General features: G+C 42.5%; 2 protein-coding genes across 6 annotated transcripts in view; both read right to left on the bottom strand.

Annotated features, from left to right (window-relative positions):
- LOC101604841 (lysosomal Pro-X carboxypeptidase-like) overlaps nt 1–608 on the bottom strand; it is a 62,832-nt gene extending 62,224 nt beyond the window's left edge. Inside the window, exon 1 of one of the 2 annotated variants that reach the window (XM_045145944.1) lies at nt 531–608. Coding sequence is in view for 1 of the 2 variants with exons in the window: in XM_045145943.1 (XP_045001878.1) it covers nt 116–283 (168 nt within the window). In the remaining variant the exon portion in view is untranslated. Of the gene's footprint in view, nt 1–115; nt 284–530 lie in introns of those variants that run through there. The other variant, XM_045145943.1, reaches the window with a different exon arrangement.
- A 2,942-nt stretch (nt 609–3,550) lies between these two features.
- Nucleotides 3,551–18,631, bottom strand: part of LOC101604554 (prolylcarboxypeptidase) — a 40,714-nt gene continuing 25,633 nt past the window's right edge. For 3 of the 4 annotated variants that reach the window (XM_045145948.1, XM_004658124.2, XM_045145947.1), the window contains exons 4-9: nt 16,305–16,486; nt 15,922–16,079; nt 14,826–14,995; nt 11,936–12,100; nt 10,983–11,170; nt 3,551–4,662 (exon numbers count right to left, since the gene is read on the bottom strand). In XM_045145948.1, the coding sequence (XP_045001883.1) occupies nt 4,452–4,662; nt 10,983–11,170; nt 11,936–12,100; nt 14,826–14,995; nt 15,922–16,079; nt 16,305–16,486 (1,074 nt within the window). In that variant the 3' untranslated portion in view covers nt 3,551–4,451. The remainder of the gene's footprint in view (nt 4,663–10,982; nt 11,171–11,935; nt 12,101–14,825; nt 14,996–15,921; nt 16,080–16,304; nt 16,487–18,631) is intronic. The other variant, XM_045145946.1, reaches the window with a different exon arrangement.

The raw sequence follows: 18,631 nt of genomic DNA, 5'->3' as shown, positions 1-18,631 counted from the left end.
TGAGCTTAAGACCGGTCTCGGGTATTTGCAATCTGAATTTCGGGGTGGTCTCCTGTGTCTGAGAGTGGGGATCCCGGTGGTTGGGACCGGGATTTCGACGCCCCCCACCCATTACCTTCTGTTGGAAGTACCGAATTTTGTAGGCATTGGTTACGGCAGGGCGGAATGTGGTGCTGGCTTTCAAGTGTGGCCTGCCCAGGGCCCTTAGTTGAGGACTAAGGGCCGGGGCTGCCAGGGGGGCCAGCAGAGGCAGGAGAAAGAGCAGGAGCGCAGGGCGGCCCATGGCTCCGGCTGGCGGCCGCAGGGCGGGTGAGGGCGAGGGAGCCACCGGCCAGGGCGCGCGCCGCGGCTCAGCCCGTCTCCACGGGACACCGCGGGCCTCCGCCCGGCATCCTCCGCAGCCATCCTCGTCCGGGGCCTCGCCACGAAGGTCGCAGCATCCCGGCCTTTACTGCCACCGCCAAGCCCCGGGTCCACCGCAGCCCTCATCCCCGCGCCAACCCCACCCGAGCCCGCGGCAGTTTACTGACACGCCATCAGCGGACGAGGCGCACATCAGCCTGCCTCACTGCCCCGCCGCCCGCAGCAGCGCAGAGCCTCCGCTGACGGCCGCCCAGCCCCAGGCACCGCAGAGCCTTCCCTGATTGGCTCTGCGGGACCCGTGCGTCACTTCCGCCGGAAGGAGACGCGGGAGATTTGACTGTGGGGAGCTGGTCGAGCCGCAGGGGGCTGGTTCCGGATCGGTGTCAGGTGAAGAGCTGGGAAGTTCTTGGGGCTCTGGACGGAGGCGCCCACCCAGGCGCTTCATGAATTATTTTTATTTATTTGAGAGAAACAGGCACGCGTGTGAGGACGGTTGTGAGGGGAGAGGAGGGAAAGAAAACCGTTTTATACCCTTAAATCACAACGTTTATCGAGTGCTTACCGTGCCCGCTAGTTAGCACAGAATGAGCTCCCGGCATGGGATACGGTGAGAAGGATGCTGACTTTAGCTTCCGAGATGCACAGATAAGTTGGCTGGTTACTGTGCATTGTGAGGTGGAAATTGGATGAAGGAAAATTTAGAAGCCCCTGCACCAAAGTTACGTCTTGTGCAGCTATGATAGACTTTTGTATTAGTTATGTCTTCTACTGCATATTGTTCTGTACTGACACTGAAGTTTGTGTACTGTCACAAGGCCATGATCTGTAATTGCAGCCTCTGTTGTAAATCATCTTATGCTTCTTTTTATCTCCATAATGCAGCTGCAGACATCTGCTCACTGAATTTCGGGGTTCCCCCCCGTTTCTGTAAAATTTGCCTATCACATAGTTAAGGTCTCTGGCATTAGGTCAGGGCTCTGAGAGCTAACAATAATGAACAGCCCAAGGGGCGTATATAAACTGAGTCATCAGAGCTCAGAGTCCAGGCTTTGGAAGGGATTCCCCTGGGCCCATGCTGGTGTGAAAATAAACTAATTCTCCACTCAGATGCCTGTTAAGTGTGCCTCAGTTTCCTGTATCATGAGGACTGTGTTGGAAGCCTTTTTCCTCCCCAACTGCATTGTAACTAAGTGAAGTGCTGAAACCAGACACATATATTTCTTTCCTTTTCTTTTTTTTTTTTTTTAAGTTTTTCGAGGTAGGGTCTCACTGTAGCTCAGGCTGACCTTGAATTCACTAGGTAATCTCAGGGTGGTCTTGAACTCATGGTGATCCTCCTACCTCTGCCTACTGAGTGCTGGGATTAAAGGCGTGTGCCACCACGCCTGGCCAGACACACATTTCTTGAGTTTTCTAGGCTCCTTCATCTCTTTGAACAAGGCACTCCCCATTTAAAAATCTTTCACGTGCTTGTTTGCCCTTGAGTTTAAAAGCAAACTTTAATTAAACACAGCCCCTTCTTATCTAGCTTCCCCAGCTTCAGTGGTTTTCTACATGTAGTCCTAGGCTGCTGCCATACATGAATCATCTTTCTTTTCCCTCCCTCCCTTCTCTTCTCTCTTCCCCCTTTTTATGTATAAATTTATTTATTTATTTATGAGAGAGGGAGGAGAGGGAAAGAAGCAGATAGCAAGAAAGATCGAAAGAGGGGGTGGGCCAGGACCTCCAGCCACTCCCACCTTGTGCATCTGGCTTACATGGGCATTGGGGACTTGAACCTCAGTCTTTGGGCTTTGTAGACAAGTGCCATAACTGGCAAACCATCTCTGCAGCCCCTCTTCCCCCTTTCTTCTGAGGATCAAACCCAAGGCCTTATGCTGTGTTCATGCCATCCCCCACTGGGTTACACACTGTCACATGAAACTTTCTGGGGAGACACAAACATGTCTATTTCCCCAGATAGGTCACAGACAATAGATCAATGCACAGTCGTGCCACAATCAGTTTTAGTGAACCAGTGAGTTAACTGGGGTTACTTGCACAGCAGGGCGAGGAGTTGCTTACAGGAGCATGGATGACTCAAAGGCAGGTTCAAGGAAAGGCCCTTCCCAGCATAGATGACAACTCATGGAAGCTGCATCTCTTCTGCAAACTGCAGGACTTACAGGAAGTTTAGCTGGTTAGCGTACTCCCCTCCCCAAAAGCAGTTGTTTACCTTTTATATATAATCTTAAGGAGGGATCTTGCAACTTTTCCCCCCGACCTGTTGACCTCCTGAGCCTCCCTCCTCCCTGGGAGGCATGGGGAGAGGATGTTTCAATTCAGAGAAAATAGCACAGCACTGGTCAGACTCTGCCCCTCAACAGTTGTTTAGTGTTCCTGTGATTACTTGTGGTTCTATGACCCTTTAAGTTTCAGCTTTCCCAGACTTGACCTTTTAGGAGGGAATATTTTAATTTGGCAAATTTGCTATACAACACACCCAAAGCTCCCGAATGTCTTGTGTTCTTCAAATATACCACTATCCTCCCTCTTACCTCAGACCTCTTCTTCTATCTCCATCCCCAAGCTTGCTTGTTCTGATTCATTCTTTATTTCTGTTTTCAAAAACCTTTTTTTTTGTTGTTGTTGTTATTGTTGTTTTTCAAGGTAGGGTCTCACTCTAGCCCAGGCTGACCTGGAATTCACTATGTAGTCTCAGGTGGCCTCGAACTTTCGGTGCTCCTCCTACCTTTGCCTCCCAAGTGCTGAGATCAAAGGTGTGTGCCACCACACCGATTTCAAAGCCTTTTAAAAAATCAAAAAGCTCATGTGCCTGCCTCATCGTGTCCTGACTCTTCGGCTTTAGAGACAGCAGTAACAACCACCAGAAAAAAATTTATTTCTAGGTAGGGTCTCACTGTACCTCAGGCTGACCTGGAATTCACTATGCAGTCTCAGGGTGGCCTTGAACTCATGGCAATCCTTCTCTCTCTGTCTCCCAAGTGCTGGGATTAAAGGTGTGCACCACCATGCCCAGCTCAGAAATTAAATTTTCAAAGATGAAGTACATTTATGTGAATGGCTGACTCACCACATGTTTTATGTAATTTAATTGCTTATGTGTGTGGGACACCAGAGTCTCTTCCACTGCAAATGCCTGTCCAGTACATATGGGTGGCTGAGGAAGTACATCTGAGCCAGCAAGCTTTGTAAACTAAGCATCTTTCTTTAATCAGTGAGCTATCTCCACAGCCTCTGATGTACAAACTTTTAAAGGATTTTTACTAATACAGTTTATTCAGACTTATAGTGAAAGGCAAAACAGTTATTTTCATTATTTGGTGGGATTTAAAACTAAATTATAAAACTGAACTTAGAACAAATGAAGCAGAGCAGAAGACCACTTTCTTCATCACAGCAGCAAATGTCCCAGAACTAAGAAAGGCTGCAGGGGAAGAGAGAAATTAAAGGACTTTGCAAAAGCAGCCAAGCCTGGGCACACAGCAGTCCCAATGGCTGGAGGGAGCTTAATGCGCAACATGCAGGTAGAAGGTCCAGCCTTGTTCTTTATTACAGCACATGTGACAATCGGTGACCAAGGACAGAAGAAATGGCCCCATTGCCTGGATTGCCATCACACATCCTTCCTGTCAACTGTGATGACATCCTTTATCCCAGCTTTGGCTTTCCTTTTTCGAGGTAGGTATGGTGACTTACAAATGGCCAGATTCCAGCCTCAAAGACAAGGAGAGTCCCTTCTTATAGAGACAATGGCAGTGGCTCTCCCTCGAATGGAAGGCAGCAGGAATGGCACAGTCCTGACAGTGTAGGAGCTGCCATGGTGACACTCTTCCTGGAAGTGGCACAGACAGTGACAACAGAGCAGTCACCTTGGTGGGATGGCTGTTCTCACCCCATCACCCTCTTCTGTATCAACCTTGGCCCCAACACGTCTAGTAACAAACAGGGAAAGTAGAAGCATGTAGAAAATCAGACAAGGTCAGGCAAGTTCAGGATGGTGTGGCCACAGACACATGTGGAAAATCAAACTGAGGTTCCCATGTGGATGGAATGAACATAAAAGAAAAAAAATTTTTTTAAGTTGCTCAGAGCTGTCTTCCAGAGTAGAAATCTGTGATCCATCGCTTCATGTGTCTAACTTCCAGCGAGCGGGCTAACATCAGGGTTACAGGGTCAAAGATTGTGTGGGCTCTGAGATCTAAATGATGGGCACCCTGTGGGATGGTGATTGCCACCAGGGTATCTGTGATGTCTTTGGTTACTCCACCTCCTGACCAGGGATCTAGATCGCCATTGCTGAAAGTGACGGAAAACAGACAAAAAAAAAAAAAAAAAAAAAAAAAAACAGGTTGTTACACCCACACAGATAAAATATGAGAAAACACTATGTAATTGGGGATTTGATCTCAGGATCTACTTTCACATGAAAAGATGTTTTGTGCTAAAGTATTATATTGCTGGAAAAAATAAAACCAAAGACAACTGAAGTTGGTGACCCCATGGGTCAACTTTGTACTGAGACTTGGAATATATAAGCCTGAAATCCCATCACTGCTTCATTACTCAAAATTTATGTGTCACAAGTTACCTGACTCAATATCCTCATTTGTAAAAAATAAAAACCAAGGCATACCCCATAGAATGAAAGGACTAAACCATTATCTTTTACCAGCAATAAGGGAGAGGGAGGAAAAGGGATGAAATAAAGTTGCATTTTTTGTCAAATAAAGTACAATCCTGGGGAAGAAATAGGGTGACAAAACTAAAAATAAATGCAGAGTATGTGGTCAGAAAATTTTGGGCATTCAAATATCTTCACTTTGTATTACCTTTAAAGCTAAGGAAAGTCTGTTAGGTTATTAGTCTTTTTTACACAACATTTCAGAATGATTTAAGCAAGAGTGGTCAGTGAAACAAATTGAATTCCTTAATATATATACACATATGCACACACACAAAAATATATATATAATCTCCAGTCTCCACAGCATCTCTATTATTTTAGCTTTGTTGAGGTATGACTCATCTATTATAGATTTCACCCATTTAAAGGGTACAGCTTAATGGTTCTTAATATATTCAGGTTTGGCAACAGTAACATACTTCACTTTAGGACACTGTCATTGTGGTAGTTCGATTCAGGTGACCCCCATAAACTTAGATGTTCTAAATGCTAGGTTCCCCAGCTGATGAAGACTTGAGAATTAACGCCTCCTAGAGACAGTGTATTGTTGGGAGCAGGCTTATGAGTGGTATAGCCAGTGTCCCCTTCCAGTGCTTGGCGCACTCTCCTGTTCCTGTTGTCCACCTGATGTTGACCAGGGGGTGATGTCCACCCTCTGCTCATGTCATCGTTTTCCCTGCCATCATGGAACTTCCCCTTCAAGCCTATAAGCCAAAATAAACCATTTTTTCCCACAAGCTGCTCTTGGTTGGGTGATTTCTACCAGCAATGCAAACCTGACTGCAATAGTCATCATCTCCAAGAAAAGCTCATACTTACTAGCAGTCATTCCACATTATCACATTTTTACCACTATCAGTCTTGAGCAACTATTTTCCATCTCTATAGATTTACCTTACAGATACTTCATATGAATGGAAATGTACATTAGGCATTTTGTGATTGCTTCTTTTGCTTGGTATTTTTTTAATGTTTCATCTATGTTTGAGCATGAATCAATATATCATTCCTGCTGGGCATGGTTGCATATGCCTTTAATCCCAGCACTCAGGAGGCAGAGGTAGGAGGATCGCTGTAAGTTTGAGGCCAGCCTGAGACTACAGAGTAAATTTCAGGTCAAACTGGGCTACAGCAAGACCCTACCTCAAACACACACACACACACACACACACACACACACACACACACACACACACACACATCACTCCTGTTTTTAAAATATGCTTTATTTGTGGAGAGAGACAGAGAATATGAATGGGCACACCAGGGCCTCCTGCCACTGCAAGCATACTCCAAATGCAAGTGTCACTTTGTGCATTTGGCTTTACATGAGTACTAGGGAACTGAATCAGCACTGACAGGCTCTGCAAGCAAATGCCTTTTAAAAGCTGAGCCATCTCCCCAGTTCCTACCATTCCTTCTTATTGCCAAACAGTATTTCATACTATACATATACTGCATAATAGTTTCCTCATCCACTAATCACTACATGTAAATTTGTGTAGTTTCCACTTTTTCAATATTATGAACCTTGCTTATTTGACATTATCACATGGAAGTATGCATGTATATTTTCATTTTTCCTGGGAATACCTAGGAATGGAATTTCTAGGAAACAAGGTACCATTGAACTTTCACGATCTGATATCTCTACAAGCGCGCAGAAGGACTTGGTGGGTGGGGAGCTTTCTGTTCACTGATGCACTGGATTGAGCCCAGGCTCTCCAGCGTGCTAAGCACTTACTTTATTACTAAGCTACTCACACCCCACTGGTCACTGTGGTTTTGAAAAAACTGATGACATTAAATGTTTTCTTCATGCACTTGAAAAAATCTCTATCCAGCTTCTCATTTATTTTTATTTTTGAGAAAAGGTTCCACTCTAGCCCAGGCTGACCTGGAACTCACTATGTAGACCAGGATGGTCATGAACTCATGGCAATCCTCCTGCCTTATACAGGCAAGAGTCATCCACCACATCTGGATCCTTACCCTCTTCCTTCTTCCTTTCTTCTCTCTCTCTTTCTTTTTTTGTGGTTTTTTTGAGGTAGGGTCTTCTTGTACCCCAAGCTGACCTAGAATTAACTATATAGTCTCACGGTGGCCTCAAACTCACAGAGATCCTCCTACCTCTGCTTCCGAAGTGCTAGGATTAAAGATGTGTGCCACCATGCCCAGCTCCTCATCCATTTTCAATAGAGTTATGTCTTTTTCTTTTTTAGCCCTAAGAGTCCATTCTCAATAGGCCTGGTGGTGCACACCTGTTATTTCAGAACTTGGGAGACAGGCAGAAGAATTACAGGTTTACTGCCACCCGTTTTTTTTGTTGTTGTTGTGGTTGTTTTTTGGGGGGAGGGGCGTTTCGAGGTAGGTTCTCACTCTAGCCCAGGCTGACCTGGAATTCACTATGGAGTCTAGGGTGGCCTCAAACTCAGGTGATCCTCCTACCTCTGCCTCCCGAGTGCTGGGATTAATGCGCCACCACACCCAACCCATTTTTTTTTTAGTAGTTTTGTACTCAGTGTATACAGTCAAGTTGGTACCATCATTAGCCTCTTCCCTGTCCTCCCCACTCTGCAGGGACCCTCCTCATTGGGGGATATGGGTCGTGCATTGTCTACCACCTGATTTTGAAACCCTGACTAAAATAATTCTACACTATCAATTCTTTTTCACTAATAAATAAATCTCAACTTAGGCCAGCATTACAGTACACTGACAACTGTCACAGAAATTAGGAAGTTTAAGTTTTTCTTCCTTTTGAAGAATATTTTGGCTATTCTGGAACCCTTGCATTTCTATAAGAATTTAGCAGCCATGTTTCATTTAGTACCCCCCTCCCCGCAAAAAAAACCAAACTGGTAACTGTACAAACTCTTGACTGTATGTGGTTAGAGTTAAAGCAATTTTGGGATCACACCTGCCTCTGTTCCAGTCCCTGGTCTGCCTCTCATCTACCTAATGTCATGAATCTGAATCCTAAGGCTATAAAGTTGGCACTAAAATACCTGGATCTAGGTACCCAGCCAGGGCCAGTATTAGACCACTTCCCTCTTTTCTGACACCTTGGTATATCTTTATGTAACACTGCAAATGACCTACAAAACCCTTTTATGTGCATTCAGTCATTTATTTAATGCACACTCCACTTTCTGGTAGTATTTACAAAGCCTGAAATAAAATACAATCTTTACGGTCATACAATCATCCAAAAAGCCCACTCAGGTGTAAATCCAATCTGTATGCAGATTACGGTTGCTACTATTTGGGTCTTAAATACTCCTCCAAGGCTCATGTGTTAAAGGCATAGTCATCAGCTTAACACTAGTGGGAAGAAATAAGGCCTAATGGATGATTTTAGGTCACTGGGACACACCCCTAAAGGGGAACATGAGACCTACTTTTTCTCTTTTTCACTTAACAGCCATGTGCTGAATGGGTTTGCTATATGCCAGAATGTGCTGCAGCCTGTATAGTACAATCCAAATCAATGGGGCCAACCAAGCTTGGCCAGACATCTCCAAAACTGTGAGTCAAATACCCCTTTCCTCTTTTTAAGCTGATTATCTTGAGCATTTTCTTACAGTAACAGAAAGGTAATACAACTACTAAATTCTATCTCTAGCCAGGTATTTCCCCTTATACTTTCAAACCAAAATTCAATTGCCTAACTGACATTTTTTACATGGAAATCTAATTAGATATCTCAAACATACCATATCCAAAATCATGCTCTTAATATTCCCAAACTCTTAATCAATTCCTACCATATTCCCAGTCTTTGCTAATGGGCATTCTATCTTAGTTGTTCAGGTCAAGAAGTTTACTGTCATTCTCTAATCTCTGCTTAACACCCAGTCTGTCAATAAACTGTCAGCTGTATCTTCAGATAGAGCCACAACCTAACCACTTCTCACCACACCACTGCTACCACCTTGATCCAGGTCACCATTATCTATCTCTAACACGAATCACTGCATGAGCCTTTGCACTATTCTTCCTGCTTCCACTTTTGTCCCCCCACAATCTAATACAATAAAGCAGCCAATTTGGTTCTGTAAATATGATTGAGAGTATGTAATCCTCTTTCCTGTGTGTCAAACCAGAGCTCCACAGAGGCAGGAATTTGTGGCTGTTTTTTGTCTTCAGTTTGTAGAACTAGGCCTAGAAAGAAACAGTCTATAATCACCTGTGGCCTACAACTAGATGTTCTACATAGAGATCTGAAAATAAATATATGCAAGTTCCTGAGCAGAGAATTTCATCAGTATTAATAACATGAATGTATACTATGTATAGTAGTGGAAAGGACAATGAACTGAGTCAGCCTGCATAGTTTTGAGTAAGTACCTATGGGAACCTCAATTGCTAGGTGCAGTATAGAAAAGAAAATTTAGCCAGGCGTGGTGGTGCATACCTGTAATCCAGCACTTGGGAGGCAGAGGTGGGAGGATCACTGTGAATTTGAGGCCAGCCTGAGACTACATAGTGAATTCCAGGTCAGCCTGGGCTAGAGCAAGATCCCACCTCAAAAAAAACAACAAATAAAAAATTATGTTAATTAGCTCTTCAGGCTGATTTTAATTTTCCTTAGAAAACATGTAGAATGGTTTTGTGGTTCAGACAGGCCAAGGTGGAAATATGGCTAGTACCTGACTGGTTGGTCTCTGGAAAATAACTGAGCGGGGTGAAGAGGATGATCACCCTCATTAAAAATGGGACTATAAGCCAAGCGTGGTGGCACACACCTTTGATCCCAGAACACAGGAGGCAAAGGTAGGAGGATAGCAGTGAGTTTGAGGCCAGCCTGAGACTACATAGTGAATTCTAGGTCAGCCTGGGTGAGAGTGAGACCCTACCTCAAAAAAACAAATAAACAAAAAACAAAAAAATTGAACCAGACATGGTAGCACATGCCTTTAATCCCAGCACTAGGGAGGCAGAGGTAGGAGGATTGCCATAAGTTTGAGGCTACATAGTGAATTCCAAGTCAGCCTAGGCTAGAGCGAGACCCTACCTCATAAGAGAAAAACTGGGATTACATGGGCTGAAGAGATTTCTTAGTGGTTAAGGCACTTGCTTGAGAAACCTAAGAACCCAGTTTCAATTCCCCAGTATCCATGTAAATCAGATACACAAGGTGGTGTATGTGTCTGGAGTTTGTTTGCAGTGGCTAGAGGCCCTGACGCACCCATTCATTCTCTCTCTCAAAGATAAATAAAATATTTTTAAAAATTGGGACTATGAAAACTACTGCAAAGACTGGTGAGAATTCAGATAAGTAAATTATTTAAAATGCCTCATGTAGTATTTAAAAAATAACTGTGGGCACTTCAAAACTATCTATTGAATAAACACTGAAAATTTTGTTATCCTTAATAAAAATGATAACTAACAACACAGGAACAAAAGATACTGGGCTGTAGAGATGGCTCGGTAGTATGGTGCTTGCCTGCAAAGTCTAATGATTCCAGTTCAATTCCCGAGTACCTGTGAAAAGCTGCATGCACAGAGTGGCTCAGGCACCTGGAGTTCGTTTGCAGTGGCTAGAGACCCTAACATGCCCATTCTCTCTCTCTCTCTCTCTCTCTCTCTCTCTCTCTCGCCCTCTCCCTCTCCCTCTCTCCCTCTCCCTCTCTCTCTCTCTCTCTCTCTCTCTCTCTCTCTCTCTTTCTCTGCTTGTAAATTTTTTAAGATGATGCTTAATTTTGTGCTGGAGATTTTTTTTTAAGTATTTTAATCCTGTTGCTATTGTTTAACCCTTTAAATACGTGGACAATCCAGCATCAAACTGAGTCTTCACAGTATCTTCTGTCTTACAGAGAAATACCTGCTGGGTGTCATGATTATATTCTATGTGCTTTTACTAGCCAGCACCTTCCTAATTCTGCAGCCATCAACAAATGCTCCTTTTAGGACCAGCAAAGCTCACCTGAAAACAATGTTTGTGTGTGAACTGATGTTTTTGCCACCATACATGGTAGTGATCCATGAGGGCCTTGGTCTCACTCCCCACTGGCTATAGCAGTCATCAGAAAATTTCTTCAAGTTCCACAAGTACGGTTCAAACATGTCCTCAATTCCATTAGTACAGAAGGGCATGACCATTTCTGTGCAGACCTAAAGAGTAAACCAGGAAGGATTCAAAGAGAAAATGAAGCACAAAGAGATAAATTAGCCAGACACAGTGGGGCATGTCTTTAATCACAGCACTCAAAGGTAGGAGGATCACTGTGAGTGTGAGACCAGCCTGGGACTACAGAGTGAATTCCAGGTCAGCTTGGGCTAGAGTGAAACCATACCTCAAAAAAACAAGCAAAAAAAGGATGATTTATGTCCATGAAATGCATATCCAGATCTGTTATAATGTTAATTCAGTTTACCAAGATTCCTCAGCAGGCTATATTTGATAATAATGTGATAAAGTAATTTGATTATTTATTTTTATGCCTTTGGAGCATAAGAAAACCTGATCAAGCGGGGCGTGGTGGCACATACCTTGAATCCCAGCACTCGGGAGGCAGAGGTAGGTGGATCCCTGAGAGTTCGAGGCCAGCCTGAGATGACATAGTGAATTCCAGGTCAGCCTGGGCTAGAGTGGGACCCTACCTCGAAAAAACAAAAAAACAAAAGCAAAAAAAAAAAAAAGAGAGCCTGATCAGTGATAAGTACTAACTATATTTATGGTGATCATTAAATATGTGAAGGAAGGAAGGGTAAAGAAGGAGGGAATAAGTCAGTTATTCCATGTCTCTGTCACAGTGTACCATAACAGAGGCCAGACCTGAATGCAGGTTAGGTTACAAAATCTTGCCTGGTAATCTGTCACAGTGCAGAAGTATACTGAAGAGCAACCTTCAGTTCAGGGCAACCACACATGCTTACCTGATAGCTCCAGCCCAGGGTGCCTAGATTGCTGGTTGCTGCTTGTGAAAAGTTTAGGCATTTTGCTTGGCCTGAATAATTATAATATACATTCAGAGCTTGAAAAATGTTCTGCAGTAGCAATGAGTCAGATACATGAGGATTTTTCAGATACTGGCATACTACCTGCCATTTTGGAGAGAGGAACAGGAGAAGAATCAGGTATCAATATAAAACTACAGTTTAATTACACAAAGAAATATATTTGATTGTATTTAAGCTGTATTGCTTAAAAATTTCTATCTCAGAGATGAAAAGATGGGTTAGTGGTGAAGGCACTTGCCTGTGAGCCTAAGGACCCAGGTTCAATTCCTCAGAACCCACATAAGCCAGGTGCACATGGTGGCACACACGTCTGGAGTTTGTTTGAAGTGGCTAGAGGTCCTGGTGCACTGATTCTCTCTAATAAATAAATAATAATAATTTTTCTTTAAAAAAAGCAAAATGAGGTCCAGGATATAGTACAGTAGTAGATCACTTGCCTAGCATGTCTAAGGCCCTGAGTACAACTACCAACACTGAAAAAAGTAGTTTTGAAACCTGGCTCACATGTTAACCTATTATAATTTTCATATCCAGTACCCATTTTAGCTGTACCATCAATTATATTCACAAGTTAACATTGTAACCTTAAACACTGAAAAAGATCTAAAAATGAGGGGCTGGAGAGATGGCTTAGCGGTTAAGCGCTTGCCTGTGAAGCCTAAGGACCCCGGTTCGAGGCTTGATTCCCCAGGACCCACATTAGCCAGATGCGCAAGGGGGTGAACGCATCTGGAGTTCGTTTGCAGTGGCTGGAGGCCCTGGTGCATCCATTCTTTCTCCCTCTCTCTTTCTCTCTCTGCCTCTTTCTCTGTTGCTCTCAAATAAATAAATAAAAATGAACAAAGAATTTTTTAAAAAAAGATCTAAAACTGAGAGTGACATGTTATTATATTACTTAAAAAAATGAAGCTATTGTAATGTATCCTAATAGTTCTCAAAGTGTCTTTATATCCAAAATTTTACTCAATCTTCAGCAGAAATTTGTATCTTTTTTCTCATTATAATGGATTTTTAAAAATTTTTGCGTTTTTTTTGTGTGCTATTATGCCAACAAAGAGAGTGGGTCGCTCAGGAAAGAAGTCACCTTGTCTGAAAAGATCATACAGGTGGTATGCAGTAACTCTTGGTCAAGTCCTCACTGTTACAAACCAAGCAGGTGCTCATGCATTCTTCTGTTTTGCATGCAGATTACCCTTCCTATCTATGGAAATTGCTACACTGAACTGCAGATGATACAAACTGCTATTAAGCCTCTAGAACTTATTACATAGATCTAGGAATTTTATGCATATATAAATATCTATATCACAAATATTGAATATTTTCCATATACAAAGTGTAGCCCAGGATTTGGCACATAGTAATTATCTAACCATCAGCAACTACTTGGCTGGAGAAATGGCTTAGTGGCTAAGGTACTTGCTTGCAAAGAATCCCAGTTCAATTCCCCATAAGCCAGATGTGCAAGGTAGCACATGTGTCTGGAGTTTGTTTGCAGTGGCTGGAGGCCCTGGCATGCACATTCTTTCTATCTGCCTCTTTCTCTTTCTCTCAAATAAATAATTTAAAAAAAAAATGTTAAGCCGGGCGTGGTGGCGCATGCCTTTAATCCCAGCACTCGGGAGGCAGAGGTAGGAGGATCACTGTGAGTTCAAGACCACCCTGAGACTACAAGTGAATTCCAGGCCAGCCGGGGCTAGAGTGAGAGACCCTACCTTGAAAAACCAATATATATATATATTTAAAAAGGGCTAGAGAGATGGCTTAGCAGTTAAGGAACTTGCCTTCAAAGCCTAAGGATCCATGGTCTATTCTCCAGATCCCATGTTAGCCAGACACACAAATGTGAGGCAGGCGCAAGGTCACACATGCCTACTAGGTGGCACAAGCATCTGGAGTTCAATTGCAGTGGCTGAGACCCTAGTATGCCAATTCTCTATCTCTCCTCTTGGTTTCTCTCTCTCTCTCTCTCTTGAAAATTAAAAAAAAAAAATTAAAAATAGCAACTATTGTTCTTAATTCTCATTAATATAATGCTACAATATAATTGATGAAATTTATCTCCCATTTTCAAGTGAGGAAAATGAGGATGACAAAAGTTAGTTAACATGCCCAAAGTCATATAATCAGAAATTGTCTGTAGCCAAAATTCCAGCCCAGATCTGCTAGCTTCATGGAGCCCCTGTGTCATTAGGATTTCTTCTGATGCTATAAGCCACAGAATATATATTTAAAGAGGAAGTATTTTATTAAAAATAATAAGCAGGGCTGGGTGTGGTGGTACACACCTTTAATCCCCAGCACTTGGGAGGCTGAGGTAGGAGGATTACTGTGAGTTTGAGGCCATCCTGGAGCTACAGAGTGAATTCTAGGTTAGCCTACGCTAGAGTGAAACCCTACCTAGGGGGAAAAAAAAAAAAAATGGTGAGTAGACTAAGGAGATAGTTCAGTGGCTAAAGCACTTACTTGCTCCTCAAGCTGGCTGACTAAACTTTGGGTTCCCAGTACCCATTGAAAGCCAGACACAAAGTGGTACACATATTTATAATCCTAATGTGCCTACGTCACTGGGAGGCAGATTCAGGAGAATCCTAAAACTTGCAGATCAGCTAGCTTGGCCCTCCCAGTGACATAGAAGACAGACTCTCACTTAAGGTAGAATGAGAAGACCAACATATCAATATTGTCCTTTGATTTCTACATACATGCCATGACACATGTATACACTCACACTCTCTCTCTCCCTCTTCCCCCTCTGTCTCTGTCTTAAAAAATGAACAAGGATAGGAAGTCCCTGTCCTGTTACCTTGATAGGCCAAGCAGGCAAAGGTTGTAAAAAGTCAGATGCATAGGGGTAGTCCATCATAGCCAGATTCACCCAGGTTTCAGAGAGCCAGTCTTTTAGATATGGAATGTCTTCAGAAGTTAAGGGGCTACACAGGTGAAAGGCTTTAGTAAGCCATTGTAGACCACTGCCTGGGAATGGAATTAAATTGCTAATCTAAGTCAGCAGGTCATTTTTTTTCATTACTTGTTAATATAGAATACAGTTTCTATACCACTTCTCCAAGAAGCTTTCCAGTATTCAACAAAATATTCTGGAGTGACTACATAAATCCCTGATATACAGTTGCATCCTGTTCTGGAGTTTACCAAAATTAGTGTTCTGGATTATTCCCCATTTTAAGATACTATCTGGATAAATTAATAAAAACATAAAAGAGAGGATGAGGAGATGACTCAGCAATTAAGGCTTTTGCCTGCAAAGCCTAACAACATGGGTTCAATTCCCCAGTACCCATATAAAGCCAGATGCACAGAGTGACACGTGCATCCAGAGTCTTTTTGTAGTGGGTAGAGGCTATGGCATGTCCATTCTCATATTCTTTCCCCTCTTCTCTCTCCATATATATATATATATATATATCTTTCTCACCTGCCCCTCTCTGCTTGCAAATAAGTTTTTGAAAAAAACTACAAAAGATAGCATAAACTACAACCAAAACGAATGCATCTAATAAAAGTATCACTGAACAAAAGATAGAAGACAAAAAGAAGATGACCACATGCTATGTAATTTCAATTACTGAAAAATTTAAGAATAAGTAAAATTAGCCTATGGTTCAAAAAGTGATCAGCTGAGTGCAGAAATGGTGACTGAGAATGTTATTAGGGCATCTGTGAGATGCTGATTGTGTCCTTTGTGGATCTGGATACTAAGAGCACCAAGTACTTAGTGAAATTTTATGAAGTCTGACATTTTGATTGGCATGGTTTTCCATATGTATATCATGACTTTTTTTTTAAGTGTGCTTAAGTGGAAGTATTGACTTGACTTTAACAAGAGGGAGGTTAAAGAAAAACCAAAAAAAAAAAAAATTCATCTCTTAATTTAAGCTTACTTGTTTTTGACAGTCGGTTAATGGCACCCCAGGACATGTGGATGCTCTGTGAACAATTTGGACCATTTTTGGTAAAATCTCTTGTTACAATCTTCATAAACTCACCACAGGGGACCAAATCCTTAAAGTGCCAGATAGGAGCAGAAGATGCAAGAGCTCTAAATAATAAGAGAAATGAGAGAGAAAAAGAACTACATTGCTTTTCAAATCCAAAATTTAAAATGAAAACTGAGTCTGAACAAAAATGAGAAAAATAATAAAACTATTAATAGACAGACATCAGAAATGTCTGTATAGCAGAATGGACCATGCATTACCCAAGATCAGTCTCTAAGTTTTTATTATGGTCACTAAGTTCTCATGCTCAACATATATGTACTTACCCAACTACTATATGAGGGTATTTCATCCTGAACCAGGCTGCAAGCATGCCACCATAAGAGCCCCCGATGGCAATGACAGGTTGATTTTTAGCTCCTGGAATTGTTCTTTTCAAGTGTCTGATTAACATTGCATAATCAGCCAGCGCTTGTTCTGATGTCAGATAATTCAAGTGTTTGGAATCCTAAAGAAAAAAATTCAGGAGCATAGGTATAAATGTGTACATAATAGCAGTTTAGTCACAATACTGACCCACAAAAGAACCAGAATCACATGTTTTCTTTCCTTCAAACAGAATTTCCAGGCAATTGAGATAAATCACCACATAAAGCAATCCATGAAAAGTAATATTAAGTTTGTAGAAGAATATTAAGAATTTTCCAGTCAAATGTAATTACTTTGTTTCTTAAAGCAACCCAAGGAGACTGAGGAGTTAGCTCAGCAGATAAAAGTGCTTACTGTGCAAGCATGAAGACCTCAGTTCAACCCACAGCAACCATGTAAAAAGTCAAGTATGGAAGCTGGGTATGGTGGCTCACACCTTTAACCCCAGCACTTGGGAAGATGTAGGAAGAGCGCCATGAGTTTAAGGCCAACCTGAGATGGCATAGTGAAATCCAGATTAGACTGGGCTAGAGCAAGACCCTACCTTGAAAAAAAAAAAGTCAAGTATGAGGCTGGAGAGATGACTCAACAGTTAAGGCACTTGCCTGCAAAGCCTCAGGACCCAGGCTGGATTCCCCAGGAACCATTCAAGCCAGATGCACAAGGTGGCACATGCATCTGGAGTTCATTTGCAATAGCCAGAGGCCCTAGCAAGTATATCCATGTATACCTGTACCTATGGCTGAGGTAGGTAAAGACACAAGTATTGCTAGGCTTGGTGGTGAGCCAATCTGACTGTAAAACAGTGGCTCCATGTTCAATGAGAGACTCCATGTCAAGACAGAAGAGCAACAGTGAACACCAGTATTCTCCTTTGGCCTCCACATGCATATGCACAGGAAGCACACATCTGCACACACACTATAATACATCAAAACCCAACTGATGTCTTCTGTGATGGTAAATCTGGATTGTCAACTTGGTTAGCTCTAAAATCATCTGGGAGACAAGTCTCGGGACATGTCTGGGAGGGTTTCTAGATTAGGTTAATTGAAGCAGGAAGACCCACTCTAACCTTGGACAGCACCGTTCTGTACACTGGGTTCCATGACTGAAATCAAACAACAAAGTGAGCTGAGCATAGCAGTGCTCTCTCTACTTCCTGACTATGATAAATATAAGTAGCCACCTCCTGCTTCTGCCACTGTGTCTTCCCTGCCATGATGAAGTCTATTCCCTGGAACTACCACAAGCCAAAATAAGCCACTTCCCACCAAAGTGGCTTTTGCCAGGTATTTTGTCACAGTAACAAAAAAACCAACAAATACTGCTTTTAAAAACTGAGGCTTAGCTGGGCGTGGTGGTGCATGCCTTTAATCCCAGCACTTGGGAGGCAGAGATAGGTGGACTGCTGAGAGTTTGAGGCCACCCTGAGACTACATAGTGAATTCCAGGTCAGCTTGGACCAGAGTGAGACCCTACCTCAAAAAAAAAAAAAAAAAAAAGAAAAAGAAAAAAAAAAAACAACTGAGGCTTAACCAGCCATAGTGGCACACACCTTTAATTCCAGCACTTGGGAGACAGAGGTAAAAGGACTGCTGTAAGTTTGAGCCAGCCTGGGACTGATTACACGGTGGGTTCCATGTAAGCTTCGGCTAGAGTGAGAATCTACCTCAAAAAAATAATATATAGCTGGGCGTGGTGGCACACGCCTTTAATCCCAGCACTTGGGAGGCAGAGGTAGGAGGATCGCCATGAGTTCAAGGCCACCCTGAGACTACAGAGTTAATTCCAGGTCAGCCTGGACCAGAGTGAGACCTTACCTCAAAAAACCAAAAAAAAAAAAAAAATATATATATATATATATATATATATATATATATATATATATATATATGGCTGGAGAGATGGCTTAGTGGTTAAGCGCTTGCCTATGAAGCCTAAGGACCCCGGTTTGAGGCTCGGTTCCCCAGGTCCCACGTTAGCCAGATGCACAAGGGGGCGCACGCATCTGGAGTTCGTTTGCAGTGGCTGGAAGCCCTGGCGCGCCCATTCTCTCTCTCTCTCTCCCTCTATCTGTCTTTCTCTCTGTGTCTGTTGCTCTCAAATAAATAAATAAATAAATAGACAAGAAAAATTTTAAAAAAATAATATATAAAAAAACTGAGGCTTTAAAAGCCTTAATGTAGAACTAGGGATGTAGCTCAGTTGTAAAGTGTTTATT

This window comes from Jaculus jaculus, chromosome 3 (assembly GCF_020740685.1).
Source record: "Jaculus jaculus isolate mJacJac1 chromosome 3, mJacJac1.mat.Y.cur, whole genome shotgun sequence".
Taxonomy (NCBI): Eukaryota; Metazoa; Chordata; class Mammalia; order Rodentia; family Dipodidae; genus Jaculus; species Jaculus jaculus.
The sequence above is the reverse complement of the archived record's forward strand: the minus strand, read 5'-3'. Positions and strand labels throughout refer to the sequence as shown.